Source organism: Calonectris borealis, chromosome 4 (assembly GCF_964195595.1).
Source record: "Calonectris borealis chromosome 4, bCalBor7.hap1.2, whole genome shotgun sequence".
Taxonomy (NCBI): domain Eukaryota; kingdom Metazoa; phylum Chordata; class Aves; order Procellariiformes; family Procellariidae; genus Calonectris; species Calonectris borealis.
In genome coordinates, this window is record NC_134315.1 from 60,427,548 (window position 1) to 60,454,131 (window position 26,584).

Genomic DNA, 26,584 nt, shown 5'->3' on the forward strand with positions numbered 1-26,584 from the left:
CTCAGCAATGAAGAGGACTGGCTGTCAGCTGGACACCTACCACTCCTTTTCCTCCCTCTGAAGCACGGCAATGAATAATGATCTACAGTAAATACTTACACTGTGGCACCATTGCCAAGCAGTGGCAGATGTCACATCCTTGAATTTGGGGTTACTATCAGAGGAGAAGTCATGGTTTGAGGCATGTATTCGTACAGCAGTCTAATTCATGCTTGCACCAGCCTACAGTGGAAGAGGTTATGGAAGGAAAGACCCTGGAGGAAAGCAGGTCAGTCAGTGGGCTAAAGCAGGTGTTGCCCCCCACATACACTACACACATGCCCCACTGCTGGCCATTAGGACCCTTGCAGCTCAGCAGCCTTCCCGCGGCTGAAATGAGTCCAGCCAGGAGGTAAAGGCTCATCTTCCTGAAGTTGGCTGTTTGGTGTCAGCTGGGGGAGATGCAAGGAGCCACGCAACTCAAACACATGTTTGTGCTTGGTTTCCAGGCACCAACTTTGTTTTAAAAGCTGATTGCAGTTAAGGAAGGAAACAAGCTTTTGCTGCTTGCATTCACCCCCTCACCCCTTCTGCACCTGGAAGCTGGCAACAGCATACCTGTACAAGCTAAAACCACTGTTTCACTTAGGAAAAATAATGCCCTTTTGAAAACTGCAATTAGTTGAAAAAGTGACATAATATGCATATAAGATCTTTCAAAGCAATGTTACCCTCGGACAAAGTGTTTGTTCATCAATAAAGTGCTAAAATAGCATCACTGTAAAAGTTCAGTAGCCTAGTTTAAAGAACTAAAGTCAGATAATGGTTACTTTTGCAAGACAAGTAGAAGCAAAGTCTGCTTGTGTCAATCAGTATGAAAATGTAATTTAATTTGGTGCAACAGAAATCAATTTTTCTCCTAGGATCTAAGATAACTAAATATCACACAGTCAGCTTAATTAGTTTCTGATATTTGTACAACTTCACCTTTAAACTCTGGAAAAAGCACAGTTCATGTGTTTGTTCTTTATAATTCCTTTCTATTCTGATTTACTGCTTAGAAGAAGGAGGTTTACAAAGCCTCACAGTGGCAATAAAATCTTACTCCAATTCAGACTTTCTTTTGGCAACCAGGAGATGGAATCAATGCTCCACCAGATCCATCAGGCCATGTCATTAGTATCACTAAAGCAAGCTCAACAAAAGGAAGAACACAAAACCAGGGGTTCTTAAACCTTTTTTTAAAAAAAAAAATTTTCTTATCAGTTGCCTTCCCTAGAGAAGTAGCAGCACGTAAACTGCACAAGACCCTCATTCAAGCAGTCTTCCGCTCTCCAAAAATACGTGTCTGTCCAAGCCTTTTTCAGCATCATCTTACACCCAGGTCCCCAGGTTTGGTTTAGGAGCTCTTGCAAAGCAACCCAAGTCTCTCTACTGCAAACAAACTAAGGGTCCTGTCCCTTCGTGTTGCCCTCCCCCACGCTTTCCCCAGCTGCGGTTTCATCCCCGCCGACCCCGGCGGACAAAGAACAAAAGACGGCGGATGCCAAGGAGTAGGTTTTAGCTGCCCGTGGAGCCTTCCCGTTGCTGGCACGGCTGAGTAACGCTCAAAAAACCCAAGAGGCAAACAGTGATAGGGGCTGTTTATCTTTTTATTATAAATTTAGTATGAATGACCAATGGAAAAGTCACAATGGAGTACCAAGAACGTTTTATCAAAATTTTAGCAGCATTTAAACAGTAATAGATTCCCAACCTCCTCTGGGCACCCCTTGCCCTTTGCCTCCCACCCCCAAAACAGTAACCTTCACCCAAATGTGCTTTCCAGAGCCGTGCAGGGGATGTAGCTAGCCATTTCCCCCGGAGCTGCCGTGAAAAAATCTCATCCCAAATGCTGGTTACCACGCAACCTCCATCCATGCAGGGCCAGGTTCCCGTCCCCTCCCCACGGTCGGCAGCACGGCAGGAGGCTGGTGGGCTGTGGCGTGGGATGGGACTCGCCGGGGGGGACCCGGCATCTGCTCACATCCCCGCCACGCTCCTCACACCAGCCCTGCGTAGGTCAGCACTCCCGTGGGCGCCCATGCCTTCAACCACAAAACCAGGGCTAAGCCCGTTTCCTACCCGCTGCTGCCCTTCGCTTCTCTTCGTGGGGGTGATGTGCACCCCGCGGTCCCGCTCCTGTACCTGAGAGTGTGTGGTTGTGGCTGGATGGACAGAAAAAGGGGAGACTGACGGTTCGTTCTCCTGCTGGAATTGATAGCAGGGCAACCGGGAGCTAAGACTTGAAGGGGAAAGGTAGAAGATGAGCAGTGAGATACTTCAAATTCAACCCACAAAATGAAGTTGGTCTACTATCAACTAATGTGGAGAACCGTGGTCTGCCTACTAAGTAACGAGAACTAACTTTTTTGTGTGCTTTTTTTTTTTTTTTAAAGTTACATTAACACATGAACAGTATTATCCCAGCTTCGCTGGTGGGAGCTTGGTGAAAACAACATTGAATTAGAGGTGGGGAAACACAACACATGCCCACACGTGTAGACAACAACATAATATTGACAAGCTATTCCCCTGCTTCTTTGGTACTTCCTAAACTTTCTTATCCAAAATATATAAGGGAAATGCACCATTTAAAAGTTACTGTTTGTAAGTATTTACACAGCCATAACCATCACGCTATGATACACAAAGATCAATATGATATGAACAAAGTTATTTTATGAAAAGCACTTCTGCACATTTTATTTTGTTCCAGTATCTTAATAGCTTTAAAAAAATTCATGTGTTATGCAGTCCTGTATCTCGCTTCTTCTTATATCAAATGGACAAGAAACATTTCCTAATCCATACTCTTCTTCAAAAGATTAAAAAATTGCCACCAAAATGATACACTATGTACAAATTTTACTAAATATTAAATTCTAGGCAATTATTTTCACCCCACTGATAATATAACTTAGGTATTGTTACCTACTATATGCATATATATTTCTTTAATATATAAGAAATGGCACCACATCACCATGTCACCAATATGACACATTGTTATGTACAGTAGATAAGAAGTTAGATATGGAAGATGGATCCTCTCCGACTGGGTCTTTCACGGGAACGCTTCTCCCCTCGGTAGTAGCTTGGCCGTTTCCCCTTTTCCCAGCAGAGGAGGCTCTTCAGACAAAAGGCAGGATCCCGTACATCAGCAGCGCCATCACCCCGGCGCTGAACAAGCCAGCCACCGGCACAGTCACAAACCACGCCAGGAAGATGTTGCGGAAAAGGCGCCAGTCAACGGCTTTCTTGGAGCGGATCCAGCCGACGGCCACCACGGAGCCGACCTTGGGAGTGCAGGGAAGAGAGAGGGAGACAAGATGTGAGGGGGAGGTCCAAGCGCCCGTAACATGCCCACGGCCACACCAATGCCAGTCAGCTGATACCAAGCGAAGCTCTGAGATAAAGGAGCCCCTGATGATGACGATGGCTCTGTTCTGGTGGAGTGGCAGGAGGGCGACAATTCCAGCATGCTTTAACCTTTATTTTTCAGTGATCTCCTGTTTTTCATGGGTCTCGGGGTCAGCCAAAGGAGAATAAATACATTTGTGGGTTTTTCTCTGCTCTGCTAGCTCCCGGATCAGCCATGGGTGCAACCGAGGCAGCCCTCCACCCGCCCAGCGCCTGACTCAGTCTCTAGGGGAGACAGCAAGCGTCCACCGAGTCTGGCCAGACTGCGGTCTAAATCGTGAAAACACCGTGAAAGTTGTTTCTAAGGCTCTGCCGGAGAGTGTAGGATGGGGCAGGTTGGGATAGGTAGTATGGTTCCCATCCTGCCTGCCTGTCCTCTTGCTGGTTTGGGATGTCCTGCCTGTTCACCCAGCAGCTGCTGAATCTCTGCAGGTTATAGCCTGGCATACAGAGCCGACTCCAAACAGCACCTACGTATTTCAATACTGCGGGCTATAAACAGGAGAGCAACGGCAATGTAAGCAGCTGAGCCCACCTTGTAACAGCGATGGTAACTCGGCAGAGGGCAGACAGACAGCTGCCCTACACCAAACTCGTCAGTCCGAGCCCTCCGAGGAAAACCAGCCCTTCTGGACCAGCCAGCCAAGCAAAGCATCCAAAGCTAAAATCCTCCCTGCAGACAAAGACATCAGCCTGATGCTATGGGGCATGCAAACTGCACAGACGTCAAGAGGTCTGGCTTCAGGTGGGGAATGGATAAACCACCAAAATAGCCTTCGAAGGCATTGCTACCAGGGCAGCTGGGTAGGTCAGTGTTTTTGAAGACAAAACACTGTGGCCTGGGCAAAGCTACAACCTTTTTTTCCTTCAAATGTATTTTCAGTTAATAAGCTCAGGTATAAAGCCAGCATATTTTTTAAGAAAGAACTGGACTGAGAAGAATTATGCAAAAACTTCGGAAACGCTGCGTTTTCTTTCTGTTCTGGAAGCAGCCCTCTGTGCCATTAACACAAATGTGTAAATAAGTGCAAGTCTATTCAAAGCACACGGTAAAGCAGCAAGAAATGTGGAAGGAATATCCTGGTTTGAAGGAAAGGAAACTCCAAGACACAGCTGGGCTTGTGCTCCCTGAAATGCCATCCCTGCCTCCTCTTCCCTGCTTGTTTTCTTAAGAAAAGCATCAGTCCCTGCCTATAGATTAGAAGATGGGCTGCTCCCCACGTGCGGAGCCAGGAAAATGATAAATGCTGGGAGGACAGGGAAGCAGGGAGAGAGAGGACAGGGATATCAAATCCGCATCTTTTGTTAACACCTTTTTAACGTCTAACTACTGTTTAACATTTCTTTTTGGAGAAAAGAGTTATTTGTGGAAGACCTGTAACTCTAGGGAAGTAAGACTCTCAAAAGTGCCTGTGACAGAACAAGGGAAAACTAAACTTGATATTCTAGGACTGAAAAGGCCTCGGTTTAAAGCTTGACGCAATAAGGAAATCTGTTAGATTATATTTAATATGAACACTCCTTGAATGGACAACATGCTATTCTGTATTTAGGAGGTGCCCAGCTAAGAGGAACACCACACTTCCGACTATATCAAAGTGTTAACTCAAGGAAACAGCGTTTGGTTTTTCAGCAGCTCAGCTGTTAGGCTCTGCTTTACATTTTGCACGTCCTTAGCATCCGTCTGTCATGCTTGCAACAAGAAGCATTGCTTATTGAGCGAGCCTGCAGTCTACATACGATAATCTCCGAGTCCTTCCTGAAATTTAAAAGGTATCAGCAATGATGGCATTGGTAATCTCTTTTAAACATTATTAAAGTTTAGTTTATTAATAGTGATTTTGATGGACTAGAGGTTAGGAGAGTAGCTAAAACTTGGGTGTAGGGACACTACACCGTCTGCAGAATTTCAGATGGTATCTACTTTGAGATTGGTTTGAAACCAGTGCAGTTTGCCTTCAGTATGCTCTGCTTAAAGCTTTACAGAAATGCTTTTGGCTCTCTTGTTCCTGTGCAACGGCGTATCATAAAAACACACAGAACATGATAATTCCATCATAGCAACACAGAGAATATTTTTCAAAACCCCAAAATCATAATAGCAAAACGAAGCTGACAGTATGACCTCAGCAAAGTCACTTTTGCACAGAAAGAGCATTTAACTCCTGCACTCTAATTTTATCCATATGTGAACACATTCAATCAGTGTTACAGCTGAGAAATGCCTGTTTATTTTTACATCTCATATCTTAGAATAAATAACAGGAACTATGTGTAAGATTCAATATGATCATTTGCCTACCTGGGCAGCAGAAAGGCACGGTATGCATTCACACCACACCGGCTTTTCAGTGCTAAATCCCAAGGGAGGTTGAAGGGGTGCAGGCAGAGCAATGTGGCTACCGTGTTCAGACAAAATTCCTTTGGAGGCTCAAAAGGTTAAGTCTTTCCCGCAGGCCCTCTTGACTTGGAGGCTTTCAGAGGGACCTTCCTCTCCCCTTTGACTCGTGGCAAGGACGACGGTGCAGTTCAGGCTCTCAGCAGGCACCGAGCGTGGAAAAGCTGCTGGGCTGTAGATTTAGGACGGGCATATTGGGCGGTGGCTACCTCACGTAGACCAAAGCCTCTGATTTAGGACCGAATGCAACTCCTGATCTGAGAGGGCTTGACGAATCTTTCTCAGAAGCTAACACTTTTCTTTCTGCTCCCAACCTCCAGTTTGTCACCACATCTGCTCCAAGACCTGAAAACTGCTGCTCAGAGCTTTCCTTCATTTTTCATTATACTCTATTGTTTCACCTCGAAAAGATCTCCCTCCACCTAAGGCGTTTCATGCTGCTCCTTCTTTGCCATCGGTTTATCTAGATGCTGCACGTTCAGTTGACTGACACCCCTTCCGTAGGGCTCCCACTTTAGCAAATGCTATTTTGCTGTGCCGCAAATGTTGGGGAAAAGACTAATTCCCACTCCCTGATGCTACAGGCTTGGGACTAGGCTCACCTTGAACCCGTTTTCTTTTTGATTTCTAGGGCAAAATAATTTTTCTGCTGATTTTTAAGAAGGCATTTCTGTCTCAATGGCTGACAGCACTTTCAGAGAGGCATTTTCCCATGGAGTAAATGATGTATAATAGTTCTTTTATTCCTGCACCGGGCCCTCAAAGAAAACAAGGAATACATCTGTTATAAGTGTTTGCTTTATCTTGTGTTGATCACTTAGGATCTTTTAACTCAGGATCTCATTTTGCTGAAACACAGAATCAGTTACAATAATGTGACATCCTGGAACAGTCTAATCCTATTGCAAAGTGGATCTTCCCATTAAGAATGACCCATCTAATGAGATACAGCAAACTACAGGGAGCAGACACAGACTAACCACATTAACTGCTTTTATGGAAGTATTTTTTAAAAAGAATTATTTTGCTCTGCAGTTAGAAAAGACCAAGCTTTTAACTGCATTGAGTCAATGAGTACCTCCTAATGCCACCCTCTCATTAGCTTATGGCTTCCAAGACATTTTCTTTTTAAATTCAATCTATTTGTCTGCACCAAAGTGTATTTCCTCTTTTATGACGGTTGGCTAGAAGGGCTTCAGGCATGCAACTGGGATAATCAAAGCTGTATTATTCTCCCTGGCAAATTCTTCATCACGCATTTGATATACCAGTCAGCTTAAAGGGAGATGGTTTCAGGCTAGCATTTTTAGAAGTGGATCACGTTGTTATTATTTTTCCCCTCCCTGCTTGATTCAGAGGAACCAGAGTTCGGCCAACGCCAGGAAATCTGAACAGCCTCTCAGAGCAGCTCAGTCTTGGCTGCTTCTCAAAGAGCTCTACAACAGAAGAAAGAAATGATTTTGCAATAGAGAAAGGCTTTCTGAAGAAATGGTTTTCACTAGAAAAAGGCCAATTGAACCAACTTGGGGTGTTTTGCAGGATGTGTGGATTTCATTGACTCTTTCACTGGAAACCAGGTCAATGTCACAGGCAAGGATGCCCGGCTTCTTGCCAGCCCGCCTGCCACGCCGTGGAGAAGTTAGCCCCGAAAACCTGCCTGCCCCAGCCCCAGGCAGAGCTGGAAGGGCTCCAAGGTCCCCAGGGTGCAGTAACGAATCCTACAGGATCTGGCTCTTGTAGGGCGTGGTGGTACGTCCCGAAGCAGAGGGGCTTTGCTGCTCTGGGATCTCTGATTTCGGAGGGGCTTCCCCATGCCCTGCCAGAGAGTGAGGGATACAGACAGCTCTGCGTGTCCAAGAGCTTGGGAGTCCATGGGGAAGCAAAGGAAAGAAAGACAGGATATTTGACTGAGGAATTCCCTGGGGAACAAAATTCCAAATTCTCACTATGTTCTTCCAGCAGTGTAAATGTCCACATGCTCCCTGTTGCCTACAAGCAATATAAATATCTTGTCACACAGCGTATCATATGACACAATTAAATTCTGCTCATTACCCAGCCTATAGCTATACTTCAAACTGGTCTTTTTTTTTTTTTTTAAAAAAAGCCAACAACCTTGTTCAAAGAGCTAATTACAAGAGCTGGATTCTGTATTATAATGCACAAAAGTGAGGACAAGTTGGTTTAAAAGAAGAGAGACATTAAAATATTAGCTTAATGATGTAGCAGTGTTTTTCATACAGGTGGCTCTAAAATACATGTAACCGGGATCACACAAACTACGAGTCTACATTATTTTAATATGTCTATATTAGTTCAATACGATCACGTAAGGATGAAAGACGTTCCAGACTTTTGTGCAATTACTTATAACGCTGACTTTGCTTAGCCGTACCGGCTTTAAAAGCGGTCCTCGTTATTTTGCGATTGCTGTCTGCACGGCACATCGCATAGTGAAGGCAACCTGCAACAATCGGTATCTCTCGTATTTTGTTATGGTTTGTCCTAGTGATGTGATTTACTGATGCAATCACTGCAAACTCCAATACCTTGCAATGGGTGGAGCTTATTGGAATACCCACATTTGAGGCTACAAGTACCGTTAGCGCACACATTACTTCAATGCAAAATCCACTGTGAAGAAATAAAAAAAAAAAGACAGATGGAAAACCTGTAGTAAAAGAGTTATATGCAGGAAATCCCATGCCATGCACTTATCAAGAAAGTGAAGTATAAATGATGAATGGTGCGCAGCCTCTGAACAAGGGAGAAACGCTACCAGACCAGGTTCAAATGGCACCGTCGGAGGAAACCACGTTCTTCCTTGTAATCGTTTGCTTTAAAATTGAGGTCACGTTTTTGTAAGTGCTGTTTTTCTTTAACCACAGCTATGGAGTTCACGCTGTGCCCGACTGCAGCGACTTTACTGTGACAACCCCAATGCATTTTTTGGAAGCCTGATTATTTTCCAGTGTCGCTGGCACGACTGAGACGTGCTGACGCACCTCCACCTAACCGTCCTCCGTGAGCGGCTGTTTTGCCCTCGCCGTGCCATTATCCGCTGGCTCGAGCGGCACAGTTTTAAGATGAATAGTCCAGACTGCCTTGACTGCAGTCGTTGGGCAAAGGCATACCTTGCAGTGTGTAGTACTGACAGGAAGTCCAACATTGGAAGCTACCACAACTGTGAACGCCGAAGCCAACTCAATAGTGAATCCACTGCGGGAAGCATAAGAAAACACTTCACAATCACTCTTTGCATCAGCTCGGACTGATACCATGCAGCGTGCCAAAGTCTTACCCGTTTCTTCTTTCGACTGTTTTATCTCCGACTGATTTTCGTCATAGGAATAAGTTAAGAGAACAAGGAAGGGCTGAATAATGGGAACGGCACAGGCTAGTCATCTGTAGTAAACCGGCTGCACAGCTCATTGCACCAGGGACTTTTACTACTCTACGCTGCGGTGAATCATGCCTAATTAGTAATTCGGTTAAGCACCAGCAGAGGTCGAGTATGCCTTACGGACGAAAACTACTGTAATAAATACATATGGTTTTAACAGTCTGAAGCGCACTGGGAAAGCCACTGTAACCTTGCCGTTTCCAAATGCACCTTCTGCCACGTTAATTAGGTCATCAGCAGAAGACTGTTCACGTAGACCTCTACGCTTCAAATGCATTCAGTATTAGTTTACAGGGTTATCTTTTTTTCCTTTCTCTCTTTCTTTCTCTTTCTCATTCTTTCTTTCCCTCCTTTTCCTCATTTTTTTCTTTCATTTTTTAGAAAGATGGAGAAGTGGAAACCAGGTTATCATTAAAATCAAAGCACAGCAAATCCAGCAAACTGCATTACAAACAAAATACTGGAGCAGCAATTTCTCAGACTGGTTCACGCAGAATGTTCACCCAACCGTAATGACAACTGTGCACCTACCTTGATGGTGTGATTGGAGTGAGGTCTTTACCCATGGTCTGGATAACTCTTCTACCCCAGACCCAGAGGCCCACACAGATCCCAACACCTCCGTAAAACAGCAGCCAGACGGGAGTCGACGCTTCTTGCATCACACCATCTTGCTCGTAGATAAGCCAGAGCGCGACGAGGGGACCGATTGCATTGCTGGAGAAACAGAAAAACATCGCCCGAGTTATAAAAATGCAGATAATTGCCTTGAAAGAAGTCTCTTATTTTCTGCGTGATTTTTCTTCACTGTGCATGCAGCACTGCTCTGACCTGACCCTCCAGGCAACACCCTTTCTCGCTTGGAAAGGCTGCAGCAGGGGGCTCTTATCATGTTGCTTTTTCAGTTGTCACTTCATCACTGATAACCATAGCGAATGCTGAAAGGAATTTCTCTTTTACAAATCGTTTCCTGAAATGTCAGAGTTGATAATACCTCATTATGTCTGTTCTGGGATAAAAATCAGTATTTTCAGTACTGCGCTGAAATTATCTCAAAAATTACCAATTCAAGAGCTCTGCATCTTTAAAATTCAACTATTAAATTAGCTCTTTTTGTCAAAGAGGGAAATTTATAAACAAAATTACCATCGCAGACAAGAAGATACAAATATAATCTAGTCTGACAACCTGTAACATTTGGAGATATGATCAGAATGCAGCGGGGAAGGTGACTTGGTCCTCTTCAAACACATTGTAGAGCTAGTTGGACTGGATGAGAGAGGACTCCTTGGTGACACAGAGCTGGCGTAAGCCCTTTTTGCTACCCTGCTGCTGCTATCTAGAAAAACACTGAAAGTCAGCGACACTGAAGTCCTCACTCCTAATGCAGGTCCACCCGACATTGGTGGCTGGAGTCTCCAGTGCCTGGAGTGAGACTTCTGACTTTGTTTATTCTAAAAAAGCATCAGGTTTCTAGACATGAGAGTTAGAAGAAAAACTTGAAAGCTGGTATCCAGTTGCTTTAAAGGCTTAAATACTAAAAAGCAGATAAGAACTTTGACATCCCTTTTATTTTGCAGCTCTTTTGCGAAACTGAATAGCTGCTTGCCCTGCTGAGCAGCATTTATCCACAACCAAAAAAGCATAAGAAGTGAGGCAGCGCTGCATTTATGTCTAAATAATCACAAGAAGAGTGGAGTAAACCTGTCCAATGTCATTCAAAAAGTCTGAAAACCAACAGGAAGCTCCCCTCTTTGTAAACCGATAAGGAGAGCGGGTGCCGGCGAGCGCTGCAGGCAGGACCGACAGCTATGCTCGTCCTGCAGCCAGGACCGGCTAATTTTAGTTCCTGGTCTTGCTCCAAAGCCCACAGATGGAGCAAGGGCCAGTTTTAACGTCAAATGTCGTGCAAACCAAGCCACCGTAACTGACAGTTAATAATTTACTTGAATCCCATATTTACCAGGTAGGCGGTGCTAGGGGCTGAGCGCTAATTGCCAAGAGACGAGGGTCCTCAGCATTGCAAAGCTCGATACATCTAAGCAACACGAGACCCTCCTTCTTTCTTCTGGTCCTTGAGAAATCGAGCTCTGAACCCTGAGAAGTGGTCCTGGAGCAAAGTAACTAGGAAGGAATTTTCCCTTGTAAACACACACAACAACGTTCAAGCTGCGAGGCAAACAAAAATACTTTAAAATGCTCTTTGATATAAAAAGGAATGAATAATTCTTACGGATTTTGAAAAAGATGCTGGAAATAAATTAGTGAGCTAACGTGGATAATAAAATCCAGTGGGTTTGAAGACACTGGGTAGCACGATGTCAAACTAAATACACTTTATATAAAGATTTCCACTAGCAAAAATACTTTAAGATTCTGGTCTGATACTGTGCCTGAGTATGCATTTGATTTGTTGAGTTTTTGCATGAGTGAAAGGATGGTATGTGAAAAGTCCTTAGTGCCTAAAAGCAAGAATTATTTTACCTTCAAAGAAGAAAGATTCTTGATCGAAGCATTTCTAATATTTTTAAGACGACCTGCAACTTCTTTGCCAGTGTTTTCAGGTGTGGATTAAATTACTTGCACATTTAAATGCCTTATTGTGCATAGAAAAAGAAAGGTAATTCACTGTACCTTCAACTAATGAATGCAGAAGGATGGATAAAGGCAACTAAAACATTGATCAGACGAATAAAGGGAAGAATGATCATCCCTTCTTATAGTGCTGTATGACATGGGGACAACCTCCCTGTTGAAAATAACAGGTACATTTGGAGAGAGCCCAGGCACCGATTCCTGACTGTTCTGAAGAGATTATGGATGGATATTTGTCAGTCTTAATGTAAATGGGAAGACAGAAAAGGCTTCAAAAACTACTGCAGCAAACTATGCTCTTTTGTACCAAAATCCAGTTTTAATTATTTGCAAATGCTACACCTCTGTGAATCAACTAAGCTTAATCCTCAAAGAAAAGGTTATTTTCTTATTTGTGGCAACGGAAGGCAAGGCAAAACTCTGCTGACTTATGCTCAGCCGCAGAGGATCCGAGTGGCTGATGCTGCCCAACAGATCAGAAGAGATGACACTGATGCCCACAGAGGCAGCACTTCTGATACCTTCCCTGCAGGAAAAGAAAGTAGAGGAGCGCTGGATCCATATATGCTTGGAAAGGCAAAAAGGTAATTAATTGCATTTTCGTTTGTGGGTATCTGCACCACTGGTTATCTATACCAGAGAGACATTTCTCCTCTCCCTGTAAATCACGTTCAATGTGACTTAAACGTTCAGCTCCTAGGGACAACGGCATCTCCCAGCCTGAATACCTGCAAGTGGCTACCAACAGCCAGCAAACCGGCAGTGGTGCGCAGCCAGTGGCTCCAATCGACCACCACCACGGCTCTTCAGAGGGCTCCTTCGGCTTCTGGATTTGTTCAGTAGGTCCAGTCCCAGGGGCTTGTGGTATCAATGCTTCCTAAGCCAATGGAGAACAGCTCTAGAAGAAGCCGTTAGGCCTGTCCCACCACAAAAATGCTAAAAGCTCACAATGAATGCGTCTGACTCATGAACTGCAAAGACTAGGATCTTGGTACTGCATACATCAGCTTTGAGACATCACCACGAGCACATGGTAATGCAATCAACCATCCTTGGGACTAGGAAGAGTTCATTGGTAGAAGACAACCAGTCCCAACAGGAGAGTAAGAGAGAAACAACACATCAAAAAAAAGGCCTTCTGCGGTTAGCAGATGTCTCATACAGCTGAGTGATTAAGCAGATGAACCACAAGGACGCTGGCTAGACTGGGGTGTGGCTTCCACAATATTTCCCACTGGTTCTCTCTCATTTGACTCAAGACATGACTAGCAGGAAAGCAGACCTCAAATCTTCCATGCACTTGGCTAAGACTCATTTCACAAGTCTATTTTCAAGAAGTGATTTTCTCTTACTCTCCCATGCAGCTCTCTTATTTGTCTTAACTAGCTCCCCTTTGTGCTGGAGCTCCAAGTCTTAGTCGTGATAGTTTAGAGGGAGAAGAAAAAAGCCTGAGATGGTCATCCAGGGGCTCTGAACCCCTGTCAGCATCTATCTATATGTAAAACTGCCATTAGGTTCCTATGCTTTCGAGGACGTTACCGTATTATTTAGCTATTGGGTTTAAAAGCCAAGATAAGCTACTCCTGTCGTGGTATTACTTTAGTTTTGTACACCTAATATGCATTTTTCCACTGAGCACAAGAGGATGGCCATTACAAGTTAATTTTAGAATGAATTTAGAAAACATTATGGCATAAGAAGCCTATCTCCTGAGTCTACCTGTCGTGAAGTGTATTCTCCATGTCCAGTATTTTTCACCATCTCTGCTGGGCTCCGCCGGCCCCGGTTACTCGCAGGGCGCAGGACTTTGCAGCAGGGGCGGTGCGTAGGGGCTGTTTGCCTTCCCCGGAGGCACGATACAGCATTAAATGCCATCTACAGTAATGTTCGTACTTGCAGACACGTGTCACGGTAGTTCAGCGAAGTGGTGCTGAGTGTTTCTGAAGTGCTGTCTGATCCTCATGATGATTTCGCTAGCTCTCTCAACTAACGTGAATTGGCATGACTTCTCTTTTTCTGCTCGCTTGTGCCAGTTGAGAATCTGTCCCGCACCATTTATAAAGCTGTTGTGGAAGATAGCATTTGACAGTGAATCTGAACTATAAATAGAGTTGGCTTCTCCTCTCCCCTGTGAAACAGGTAGTATTACCGACAACTGCCCCCCCACATTCAGCTATCATGAGACAGGCTTAGAAATTACAGTTTCCCATGCACACACACAAGCAGGGATTTTTAGGTACCTTTGGGTCACAAGTCCAGGCCCTTCTCTGGAGGAACAAGGACTACAACCTTTTTTTTTTTTTTTTTTTAAGTAAAAATTAAGGGTTTTTTTCAGTAATGGAAGGATGCCATCAGCTGAATGCTCTATCGTCAAATGCCATCAAACTTGTCATAATATTTTATGAACCAGCAACATTGCTATTACCTCACTACTTCTTATTTGAGGGGAGTAGCGAGCTGCTCAAAAAGAAAATAACTGTATTTGAATGCTACGCTCTGAATAAGCTTTGTGTTATAATCCACAATCTACAGACCATTTGATGACCGTGCTTTGATTCTCTGCTACCTGAAAAAGCAGATTGTGTTTTAGCCACTTTTTCTAGTTGAGTGAAAGAAGACTGACACATACATTAATCACTGATTGAAACTGAATGACGAGCAAAATAGCAGTCTAAGAAATCGATATTAGGCTTCCAATATTACAAATATAATTACAAAATCCCCAGCCATTTGACTATTTCCCAAACCAGGATTTCACAGACGAACTTTCCACTGGGAAAATAAGTGGGATGATATTTCTGAATATGTTGCAGTTACGCCTGGAGACATCACCCAGTTGAGTAAGGGTGCGAGGAAGATACGCCTGTATGTACCAACAGGAAAAAAGTATGTCTTAATCTCCAGAGATCTCAGATTATCGAGAGAGTTTTATCCCAGTTCCAATAATCAGACGGTTTTGAAATAGCGCGTATACCATAGCACAATAAAAGTGTGTCACAGCCGTGCCCTGTGAAGTGCAAGCTTCGGGTGTGTTAATGAGTCAGGAAGGCTACGTATTCCTTCCTGCAGCTCATCGCCGAGTACTGTAAATGCTGGCCCTGAAACCCCAGCCCCCTGGCCCCTGGGGGTTGGGTCCCTCCTCCCCCTCGCCCACCACATCAGCCTTCCCCCGGCAAGCCCGGCCGCAGGCCCTGCTCGCAGCAGGATGGGGAGGGATTCCCGCGCCCACCGGAGACCCCTGTTTCTTGCTGCTCTCCTCTGGCTTGCCTGCGTGGCACAGCAAAGATGCCACGTACCTGCACGATTAAGGACACAAGTGAAGATTCATATCTAGTTGGGACACGGGCTGTGCTGCCAGGACGGGCTGCTATTAAAAAGGGAAGAGATCAGATTTCAGGCTGCTCTCAGTAATCGTAATGGACAGATTAGCTTCCTAAATATTCTAAGTGATCTTGACTGCAGCTTTCAGGGAGGATATAAGAAATACTCATTCTGTAATCCAGCCTTATTATAGCTCCTTTAGACTCCTTATTTAGCCAGGAGACTGAATCCCACTAAGCTCTCTGTGTGCAGTGAGATACTGGCAATGTTCTGCCCCTTCCCTCCTTTAATCCCATTGCATTTACTTTAGGAAGAGGGGAAAAGCTGAGGCCCACTGCTGTTTGTGTGCTCTGACCTAAACCTCCAGTGAAGTCTGTAGGGAGGTGAAAAGAGAAGTTTCCTCTCCCTGTATTTTGGGCAAGCAGGTATTTCCTAGTTTCACTTGCATTGCTTTGCTTAACGATGAATTCCCTATCTGGTAGCAGTTCAGTTTCCCTAAAACCACTGATAGAATGTGTAGAAATATATTAAAAATACTAAACATTTTTACTATAGCTCTGAAATAGTTTTAAATCCTGTCTTCAGTAATGTAGCCTATATCATTTGGATAATCAGAGAGCCATTTTCTGTCAAGCTGTGCCATAAATCTATATGGCATTACCTGCAGACTCTAACATGAATGACCCCTTTTTCCTATAATATCTAAGTATGAATACGCAAGGGTAGTCCTGAAGTCCTCCACGTGAAATTTAATTAGAGCAGCCACGTTCAAACAATTTATGCAGCAGGAACTCAGCAAAACTGAGATCCCCCGCACAACCGTGAAACATCTGCAAGCAGGTTTCTCCTCCCCACAGCACACACCAGCTAAACCTCGGTACCGCCTGCACCTTGGCGCGCACAGACACGGGCGAGCAGCACGGTCTGCGGTCACCCTGTTCAGCTGGAGCATCACGGCTCCTGCCGCTGTCACAATAATAAACCACCTTCCTCCATTGCTGGAATCCATGAGCCCAGGGTAGATGCCTGCTCACCCAAACCAGGGCACGTGGCTCCTTCTGTCATCCCTGGGGTTTCTCTTGTGACAGCGGGAATGATGGCCTGAGACGGAGAGGGCGGGTAGGAAGGACAGAAGAGGTTACCCCTTTATAGGAGAAGCAATCTGTATGAGAAAAGACTAAACACAAGCACAGACAGGTGCGTAGGAGCACAAGGCTCAGCCTTTTTTCACAGCATAAACAGCAGATTTTAATCAGCAAACCTCACGTCCACCTACAGCATCTTTCTGTGGGTCATCCCGCTTCGATTGCAAGAATTCAAGGAATAACGAGCTCCAGAGGTTGCTTGAGTCAACAAAAGCATCTTCCCGTTTGCTTGGATGGGCTGCGGGGCCGACGCACCATTTGCTCATAGCTTTCCCATTCCCAACCCAAAGCATCGTAACGATACCAAAGCAGCCACGACCACCGTTGTGCTGAGCACAGGAGATAGCTATGGGGTTAGCCATCCTCTCTAGCCACTTCCAAAACAGCCTGCCCAACTGCCCTTGTTTTTGGGAACTGGTTAATCAGACACGCTTCCAGACTTTGAAACGCAGCATAAACCCTACAGCTTCAGCAACTCTCCTGCTACCTGCATTTATACAGGCAGGCTGCTGCGCTGAGCTCCAGATCATCACGATTCCTGCTGAACCAACCTATATTCACAGAAAATAAGCTCAGTCCAACTCAACCATAGGTGCATATAATCTCCGCCGGCCAACAAAGCCCAGCCTCCCGGCCCCTCTGGAAAGCTGGCTCTGAACAAGCATTTAGGAAGCTGGCAGTTCTCCTTGTGTCACGCTCCTGGCCCAGGTCTTTTTTTCCATCCTGCCCTTTTTATTCTCCCGTTGCCCTTGCAATGACCCGACGGGCTCCCTTTGTGCTCGGGTGCTGAGCCAGTGGGACCTGCTCACTTGGCGCCGCTAATTAAGTTCAACAGCAACGTTTTTTTCAGCGGTTCTGTCCCAACACATTTAGTCGGGATTTTAAATTCTTTAGATTTCATTCAGCCCATTGCACGATGGTGTCACAAGGCTCTCGGCCCAGCTCAGTTAGTCCCAGCCGTGGAAGCGCTCCAGCATCCTCGACACAGCGCGTGTAAGCTCTGCGGCAGAGGGGCGGGAGGGGATGCTGTGAACAAAACAGTCACCCAAATAAGGAGCTACCATGACTCCCTGTTTCTTTTAACGCCCAGCTGCCCCCGGCCAGGATCCCTGCTGATGTCAGCCTAAACACGAGCCCTGACTGCTGCAAACATCAGCTCCCACAGCAGAGACGGCTGGTATTGTTACGATGCTAAAAAACATCATCTTGGAAGAAAGTGGGGTCTAGCTACCCTTATTATGAGTTAGTTCGGCAGTCGAAGGAAAAATACTGATTTAACTCTTCCAGGTCCAGGGGAAAAGCCTGGACAATGGAACAAGGGAGATCTCCATATGATTTTTTGCCCACTGAAGTGCTATCCAAACTATATGGGGTACTTCTGCTCCATAAAGTGTTTCTGAGCTGCGTCATGGTTCAGCCTGTTCCATATGCCTCATGCTTAAATAAGTTCTAAAACAGGTCAATCGTTTAACTACCTGCAGTTTTTAATTTTTGTATTAGCTTTTAATTTTGCTCTCTTCACCCCTCTTCTCTGCTCCTGTCCCTTCAGGGAATACCAGCAAACAGCCTGATGGAAAATAAACAGAAAACACGGGATGACAGCGAGTTCCAGGATGGGGAAGGAAAATGTAGGAGACAAATCCAAAGAAAAAGATGAGGACAATGGAGGTGCTGCCCTAAATATATGAGTGAGGAGCTTAAAACCAAATGCAGAGGAAAGCGGGATTTTAACAACAGAATTCAAGGCTGAGAAAAAAAACAGAGAAGCAGCTTGACAGCAGCACATAAAATGAGCAGAAGGAAAGTGAACGAAGGAGGGAGATGAAAAGATAGCAGCCTTCGGTGGAAGATGGATTGGCAAGGCTTGCTTTCTTACAGAAATGTGGACAGAAAGCCGTGCTACTAGCTAGGTTCTACTGCATTATTTTTAAAACATTGCACTGCCTTTCGAGCTCTGCAGGTCTTTATGCGACATCCGGAGGAGCCAAGAGCCCAGTAAGAAGTCTTCTGCTCTGCTAGACGGAGACTGGCAAAATGTCTCTACCACATAATCCACAGGATAGATATCTGCATTCCCAGATGTTTTATCTACTCAACCTTTTCGGCATACAAAGGAGTCTTTAATTTGTATTGCTTAGCTGGAACTCAGTACAATTGCAAGGATGGGTTCCTATCAATCCTACACCCATGACCACCTTCCTGCATTTCTACCAGCTTTGACAAAACGAAGCTAACTTGTTCTTTAGTTTTGCAATTACATGAATTCAGCTTAAGAAAAGATTTTGGAATAAATAGCATTTAACAAAAACGCCTGCTTGCTGGCAAATTTGGTAGGATCACTGACAGAAGTAGAGATCTGCAAAACACTAAAAAATACAAATTTTCAGGAAAGGATATTGCCAAGGCAACAAGCCAGTCCAAATGCAGAATTCTGGAGGGATTAGGCTGTAAGATGCAACAAAGCATACTGCACAGACTCTAAACCTTGTCTTTCATCCTGTCTAGCTCCTATCAACAACAAATTTGATTTCTGAGCGGACTGCATCCTTACAGATCACTTCTAACAAACTCTACTACCCTTGCCACAGAAAAGGCAAGTGACGCTGGCATAAATGTGCGAGTCCTTGAGGAGTATGTATAGACATCACCTACAGGGAATAAAGGAGCAGGGGCACCTACTGTGGTAGGCTGTGAACTTTCTGCAATGGTACTTCCCAGGGTACATTACAAGAAATATCAGCGGTGTTTGTCCTTTTTCCTACGTTCCCCTCGGCACTCACTGCTGGCCACTTGCAGGGCACGGGTACCAGCCTCCATGGGTCTTTGCTCTTGCCCAGTGTGCTCAGAGCAGAGGTGCTGATCAACGGAGGCCATCCGAGAGGAAAGAAAGTTGCTGCCCTCCAGTCCAGAGGATGAGGGGACCCTGGACTCCTTCCCAGAGCCAGATCCCTGCGGATACGAAGGGAGTAATAACAAAAGCAAGGACAAAAAGGCTCTTCAGGAAGCCCTATTCCAAATTCCCAGGACGCTGGATGGACGGGGAGGGAAGAGACATGTTTGTAAGTGTTTTCGAGATGAGCTGCAAGTTAAATCGGGTGGCTGACAAGAGCGAGGAGCAATAACCGTTCTCCTTGCTGAGTGGGACAGCATTTGCCCAGATGCCTGAGGACTATGAAAGTTATGAACACTGCAAAGCCCCGCTGCAAATGCTGAAAATCCACACCGGCAGGGCACGGCTAACACGGCGAGGGTTCAGCAGGAAGGGGACTCAGTATGGTCCCAGCTACAACCCAAATAAGGAACACTGCTTCAACAAGCATCCTCTGAGTGGGTTTCTCAGGGGACCCTATCACGACACTAAACTACCAAGTGGATTGCTCCAGGCCTAGGGAAGAGGCAGTCCAGCCAAATCCTAAAGGAAAAATATGCGATGTTCCCAGGGACAGAGCAAAAACCGCCCTTCAACCATGTGCCACCGAGATGTCGAGGGGCAATAAGGCCCTGCAGATGAAGCAATGTTATAAGCAGATGAGCAATGTGAGTGCAGACGAGGAAGGTATAAAACGCTCCATCCTGAGCCTACATCTACTTCTTTCAGTCAAAAGTCTTGTACTTTGTGGAATAAAACAGAGCCAAGCCTTCGAAGGGAAAGAAGTTGGCAAATGAGTGAGTGAAGAGACACTGTTTCATGGGGGTCTAACCAGATGACGGAGGGCAGAGAGGTGCAGATAAACATTTCTGAGACCAACTTCGAGATTTTGTCAGCTGTCTGAGTCAATATGAACACGAGAGAATGACTCCTGGAGGATGATCCTCTTCCTTTATTCCTGGAAAATGATGTTAGTGCCATGGGATTTAAGGACAGAGACACTCAAGCCAAATGACTGAAGGATGAACTCACTGGCTTCTTCCAAACTCAAAGGAGCAACTCAATGGTGATAGCGGCTCTGGATAAAACTCTGCCGGGGAGTACTGTGTATCAGAACTATGCCGGGAGATGGGAAGCTTCTTAAATGAGCACTAGGTGATGAGCCATAGCCCATGTCCCCTCTCTGCATGGGGCACGGGAACATGCCCAGGGCTCCTTGGGGGTAGCTCCTTTTTTTTTGGTAAGAGAACTGTGGCAGCTGGAGAAGTTGTATGTGCAGTTTATGAACTTCAGTAGGACTTTGATGTTAAGGCTTGTTAGATATCCTGGGCTATTTAGTGATACACTGCCTCACACGGTCCTAGACCCCTGGAAAACTCCAAGCAAAAGATTCAGTAAAGGGAAGTCTATAAGGGCTGCAGCAATCAGAATGAAGACATTCTTCACACACCTCTTTTCACAGTGTGACAAGAGATGAAATTCATCTAATGGCAAAAATAGTCTAAACCTCTCATTTGCTGATGGTCTCCGATCTTGCAGTTAAAATAGGCTGCGAACGCTGGAGGGCTGGGACTGTCCTGTTTGCTTTCACTGTGGTTGGCATGCCAGGGGGAGTCTCAGTGCCTCAAAGCTTGCCAAAATTAAACCTTAATTAAACTAATTACTGCACAATTATTTAGCAGCGAATAAAAAAGATGTTACCATTGAGAAGAAAATAAACCATAGGCTGAGCAGTCCAACTCCTGGAAAGCACCGGGGACATCAGTGTCACAAGCTTTGCAAAACACAGCCCTGACAATCATCTGCCTGCAGAAATGAATACGCTTTCCGACCGGCCAAGCTGGCAAACCTTGCTCCAGGCACTTAAACTGTAAAATTGCTGGTTTGTGAGATCTCATCCTCTTACCTGACATCATTACCTCCGTGGGCAAAGGATCCAAAGCAGGCTGTTAGGATCTGGAGGAAGTGGAAAAGTAAATGGACCTGAGACGTGTCTTTCTCTTCCTTTTCCTCTTCCACGGGATCAACTGGGGGCCGGTTAGGATCTGCGAGTTCAGAGGCCAACTTCATTTCCACCCCACCTTCCTCCGCCTCGATCTCTGCCTCAGCCACTGCGTTGCAATAGCTGGAGTAGCTGTCGTAGCGAACTCGCTTCTTGGAGTAGGAAACAGTGTCGCCCACTAACTTTTCACTGTCCTCTGGAGTTGACGTATCTGCTGCCTTAAAGGAAGAATGCACGGGCATGCCACAAATAGCAGCTGTGTAACAAGTATAACTGTTGTTGCGTCGTAACAGTTTGTAGTTGTTTTCCTGAGCGGGCCTATCATCGGTGGCCCTGTCCAGGTGTATTTTGTGGAGCAAGTCTTTGTATAAACCCGAGTCCTTGTGCACAGTGTGATAAACATGGCCATCGCTCCTCATCTGGCCATCGAAGCTGAAGGTGCCATTGGAAACAGGTGACTTCACCGAGGTGTGCGTCATCGAAAACGCCCTTCCTAAAAAGGCAGAGATTTAAAGTTTTTATTTCTATGAAATGTAATACAGAAGCCCCCTCCCTCCCACTTCGCGAGACAATAAAACGGCAACGATCCAAGAGTACAGGACAAAGAAGATCAATTTGCAATACATGCAGTGAACAAGCCAAGATTCAATTCACTGCAAAACAAACTCTCTCATCTTCTGTGCAAAAAGAGCTTTGTTCCAGCGTTGGGTCTCCCCAGACACGCTGTATGACCTGCAACAAGTCACTTGGCTATTCAGAGGTGATACTTGAAGGTTAAATCCTCAGGTTCTTTGAAAAAGTAATTTCTATAAAATTTCTTTCTTGTAAAATAAGCTCTACTTTTTCTGAGGTTTTGTCTACGTTGATTAGGCGTAATAAGGATTTCAGGAAAGGTGGTTTCTGTAATTTCATACTGAATATGAGGTCACCTTTCAAAAGTACCTATGTTTAAGAGGAATTTACATAACTTTTAAAAATAATTAAAAAAAGCAGAAAGCAAAAAGTTCATGTTCTGCAGAAATATTTCCTCAGCTATTCCAACATTTTGTATATCTTATTTCTATGAACGTGATGATAGTTATTCCCACTGTATACATTTAACATTAGCGTACGCTGTAGGACACATCACAGCTAGGGCAATATTTCTGAAGAAACTATCTTCTTCATTTCCTGACTTCCCGGATTTCCACTCTGCAACATTCAGAATTGGTTTTAGCTATTTTTAAGCTGGAAATACACACTCAAAGGGCTTCATGTCATGACTTATTTGATTTTGTAAGAATCAGTTGAATATATTAGGCATTTATTAACCAAATTACAGGGCTGTGTAGATGTTAGCAAAATCATATCAAAGTCAGCAGATCGCTAAGTGTGGGGGGTGTGTGCGATCCCACCACATGGGAGAACAAAAACAGCTTTATGCACACAAGCCTACTTCTTATAAATATATGTTCAGAAAACAATGCGTGAGATTTTCCTAGTGGACGAGCTCCAAACGGTCATACGTTTGTCAACTAAAGCCCAAATCTTTTCATCTCCTGTGGTAGCATGCTAATCATCTTTATGCTGAATTTAACCTTCATACATCAGCAATTTGTGTTCTCTGTATTTTTCCACTGCTTAAAAGGATGGAAACACCATTAAGGATACAAAGTAAAGCAAAAAGGAAAGTCATTTTTGTTTTCAGCTGCTTCTAAAATTGAAATACAGCCAAACAAAATGTAATTGCTTTTAAGTCCTCTCTAGAAAATGTCACTTGTAAATAAGCATCTTTCCCAACAAGTGCTGAAGAGGGATTGGAGCTGGAAATCCCAAACACTAAACTTATCATTTACAACAGAGACCTACTTGCAGTTAAGAAACCCTACTGAAACAGAGAGAAGATAAACCCTCTGTGTTGTCTTAGTTTCTTACCATATGGTACACGTGGATGGTTTCCATTTGCAATAGTATCTGATGCCCCAGCAGCTTCTGTTACTGAGCCAGTAAGGGGAATCGTGCTCTCGTCAGATGTTTTGGCACCGGGGAGCTCTTTAAAGACTGGTGTTTCTTCATCTTGAACTTTATCAAGACTTTCATCTGATATCCTTGACAGTGCAGCATCTTTCTTTAACCGGCCTAAGGAAATAACAGCACTGTAATTTTAAACCCAACCTATCCATCTTGCTGCTTATGTTTCCACTATTTGCATCAACGGCATAGATCAACGTGGATACAATAACCTGGCTCTGTTTCATACACATTCTGTATTTATTTCTAACACTTATCTTTACTAAATTCATCTAAGAAAATTCTAGAGCATCTTTGTTTCTTCCTACAATATTTGCCGAAGCAGGTAACTGAAGTAAAACACCAAACTGCTCATTTATTAATGAAATCTGAAACTTTTCTCTGTGTTTTAAACACTGCATTTGTTGAGAGTAGCAGAGTAAACAACCAAAACACTGTAAAGCTAAAAGCTGTGATCAGCCCAACTTACTGTAAAGTTAAAGATAATCATTCTGCCAGATTTTTCCTCTTTAACATTTCCTCAATAAAATAGAAAATGGATTATATTCCAGGATTTATTTTCCTGTTTCTGCTAGACTCTAGAAGAAATGAGCACTGCAATGGATTGCCTAACAAGGTCTTGAATTTCTACCACTGCAGGTTTTTAAGAGCAGGTTACACAAATACATGAGAAACAGTTTAAGCACATCTGCCTGTGGGTGGGGGCTGGACTAGGTGACCTCTCAAGGGCACTTCCAGTTCTGAAATGAAATTTTCCATGATTTTACATCACTCGCATTTCATCAAGCAACTACTTACTTTCTATTTTTCTCTTCATCCAGGGGCACACAAAAATCCAGACTAAGATGGCAAACACTAAGGATATGCCAACTGATATTAGAGCAATGGCCCACATTGGCAGTACCAGTCCCAGTACTGTGAAGACAAAGAAATAAAACTGAACCAAACCGTAAATTAACATGACTTAATTATCTCAGGCAGTGGAAGAGCAGTCTGTTGCAGAAAAGCCTGTGTTCACAATGTATTCAAAACCAACACGAATGAGCCGATCATTTTTAACATATATATCAGCTATGCAGTATTTAAAGGTCTAGTTGACATGCAAACATTTGGTTTAGTCTTCCAATTCTCTGTTACCCCACTGTGACCTTATTTCCAAAGAAGTCAGGGGTAAAACTCTCACATCAGGGCTGCTAAAACAAGTTTGCAGTGATTTTATACACTAATGCACGTTAAACCACGTTGCCCATTAGGGTAAGTATTTACCTGACCTTTGCTCTGCTCAATAAAGCCTGATGCTTAGCTTAATCTAAGCCATTATCTGCTTATGGTAATAGCTTAGTGTAGCACTTGAGAGCTGAGGTTTCAGTCCTGCAATGAGCAATCATGTCAATAACTTGTGTTCCTGTAAATATCCCCCCCAACAGAGCTCCTTGCACTTGTTCAATTAAATGATCAGACCCTTAATGAAGAAAGAGCTTGGACTCTGATATTTCAAACCCCTATATGCATGCCTATCTCAAAACCTAAGTGATTAATTCATCCTTGTGAGTAAATGTTGCCAGGACAGAGGCCTTGAAGAGTAAACATGTATTTCCTGAGTATCAAAAACGGAGTCCCACCTTTTTATTCACACACTTAGAGACTGCTAAGCTGAAACAGAAGGGACATTAAGATTCTTATTTCATTTATTTTGCTTAATGAGTCGCTGCAGAGTGCCTGACCTACTTCTGCAGTACAACTAATGAGGAAATGTTGGTTATACAGCTGATTTACTGTGAAACATCTTGGATACGTAGCCAGTTAGACTTAAGAAAAAGGAATAGTTGAGCTATGTTACCCTCAAATTGGGAACTTCTCAAGCTTTTTATTAATTTCAGTAATGCTATGCTATGAAGTAGAGTCTACTGACTGCATTTATCTAGTACATCCAGTGCGTCAGCTTTTAGAGAAAACAAAATTCAATTCAAAAAAGGTCACTTTCTAAGCCTGCTTTCTGAATTCAGGGGCATGTTCAGGAGTCTCTCTTCAATTGCCTGTTTGTTCACAGCTCTGGGGCAATAATCTAATCTAAAGAGAACATTTAATGACCAGAGTCTTCAATAAAGTAGTCGAGAGCATTGAACATCTTTTTTCTGAACTCTTTTGCCTGCAAGTGCATGTTTAAATGTACACTACTTAAGTAAAGTTAAATATAAACATATAAATGCAAATATATAAACATAAAACGTGTGAATATAAACATACAAACATAAATATAGAAATATAAGTTCAAATATAAACACAAATATAAATAAACACAAACATATAAATGCACATAAAATATACAAATATACAAAAATATAAACAAAGTCCTGAAAATGACATGTATCATTTCCTTCTACTGAGTTGCAATGAAAACACAGCACCCAAGAAAGAAGATGCATTCAATGCAGAAACAGGCTTGGGGCTTCTTATCATTGAAGGGAAATAAAGAAGTAAATTTAATTAATAGGCTCTGTGCCAGATCTGCCAGAACAGTGACTCGGCTGATTTCAATGGAGCTATAGCATTAGATTGAGTGCAAACAGCCTACCTGCTCTTACCGCCCGCTCTGAACCTTCCCTCCTTGATGCACATATCTGGAATACCTTTGAGAGCTCAACACGTGCTCAGATTTATGAAGCCAAAGCTGGCAGCTCAGTATTTCCCCTTCCTCTAAAGCGGGATTTTTTTGGGAGCTGCGCTCTTCCCCACTCCAAGCGGAGTGATCAGGAGGGAGTCACAAACACACGTGCACAAACAGAAGCATGTGGGGAGGTGTGTGATTTACTCTTGCCCTCGTCAACTCCTAACGTCGGAGATAACGGTGCGGTGTCGACAGCTACCTGACAGCACGCTGGCAGAGCATCATCATACGCTGCGGGAAGCCTCCCTCCTGTGCCCCCCGCTGCGGACGGCTCACTCACCTGGTGCCCCCGTATACATGATGGAAAACACATTAATAGCTATGGTAGCAGCATAAAACACTGGAAGTGCGCGGAGACCGTTGGGCACAGGGTCTTCCTGCATAGAAATCGGGGAAAAAAGGAAACATTAGCTGGATTTTCCACCGGATTAATGTCAGCATGAACCGCCATGAGGAAAACATGTGCTCCCGAGTCAGTGCCAGGCAGGTGGAACTTTTGGGTGGATGGTGAGGAAAGGATGGTGACCTGTCTGGTTACGCCCGAATCCACAACGCTGGTCCCGGCAAGCATTCTGGGGAAGCTTGACACTGTTAACCAGGGAGACAGGTTGTACTTTCAGGTCAGCTGCAGACCTGCTGGGTGAGCTGGGGGCAGGTTTCTTTCTGCAAGTGTTTTCTTACCTATCTTGTCTCCAAGATGAGGAGTCCCTTTCATTCGGCACGACTGAAGGG

The 26,584-nt window shown here is 44.3% G+C and overlaps 1 protein-coding gene across 6 annotated transcripts in view; it reads right to left on the minus strand.

Annotated features, from left to right (window-relative positions):
• Nucleotides 1–1,595: 1,595 nt before the first annotated feature.
• The window catches only part of SLC20A2 (solute carrier family 20 member 2), a 58,489-nt gene continuing 33,500 nt past the window's right edge, over nucleotides 1,596–26,584 (minus strand). The window contains exons 5-11 of one of the 6 annotated variants that reach the window (XM_075149765.1): nucleotides 26,133–26,229; nucleotides 23,983–24,099; nucleotides 23,089–23,292; nucleotides 21,079–21,667; nucleotides 9,774–9,959; nucleotides 8,389–8,473; nucleotides 1,596–3,317 (exon numbers count right to left, since the gene is read on the minus strand). In XM_075149765.1, the coding sequence (XP_075005866.1) occupies nucleotides 3,153–3,317; nucleotides 8,389–8,473; nucleotides 9,774–9,959; nucleotides 21,079–21,667; nucleotides 23,089–23,292; nucleotides 23,983–24,099; nucleotides 26,133–26,229 (1,443 nt within the window). In that variant the 3' untranslated portion in view covers nucleotides 1,596–3,152. Of the gene's footprint in view, nucleotides 8,474–8,973; nucleotides 9,059–9,773; nucleotides 9,960–21,078; nucleotides 21,668–23,088; nucleotides 23,293–23,982; nucleotides 24,100–26,132; nucleotides 26,230–26,584 lie in introns of all 6 variants that reach the window. The other 5 variants (XM_075149764.1, XM_075149766.1, XR_012673571.1 and 2 more) reach the window with 5 other exon arrangements.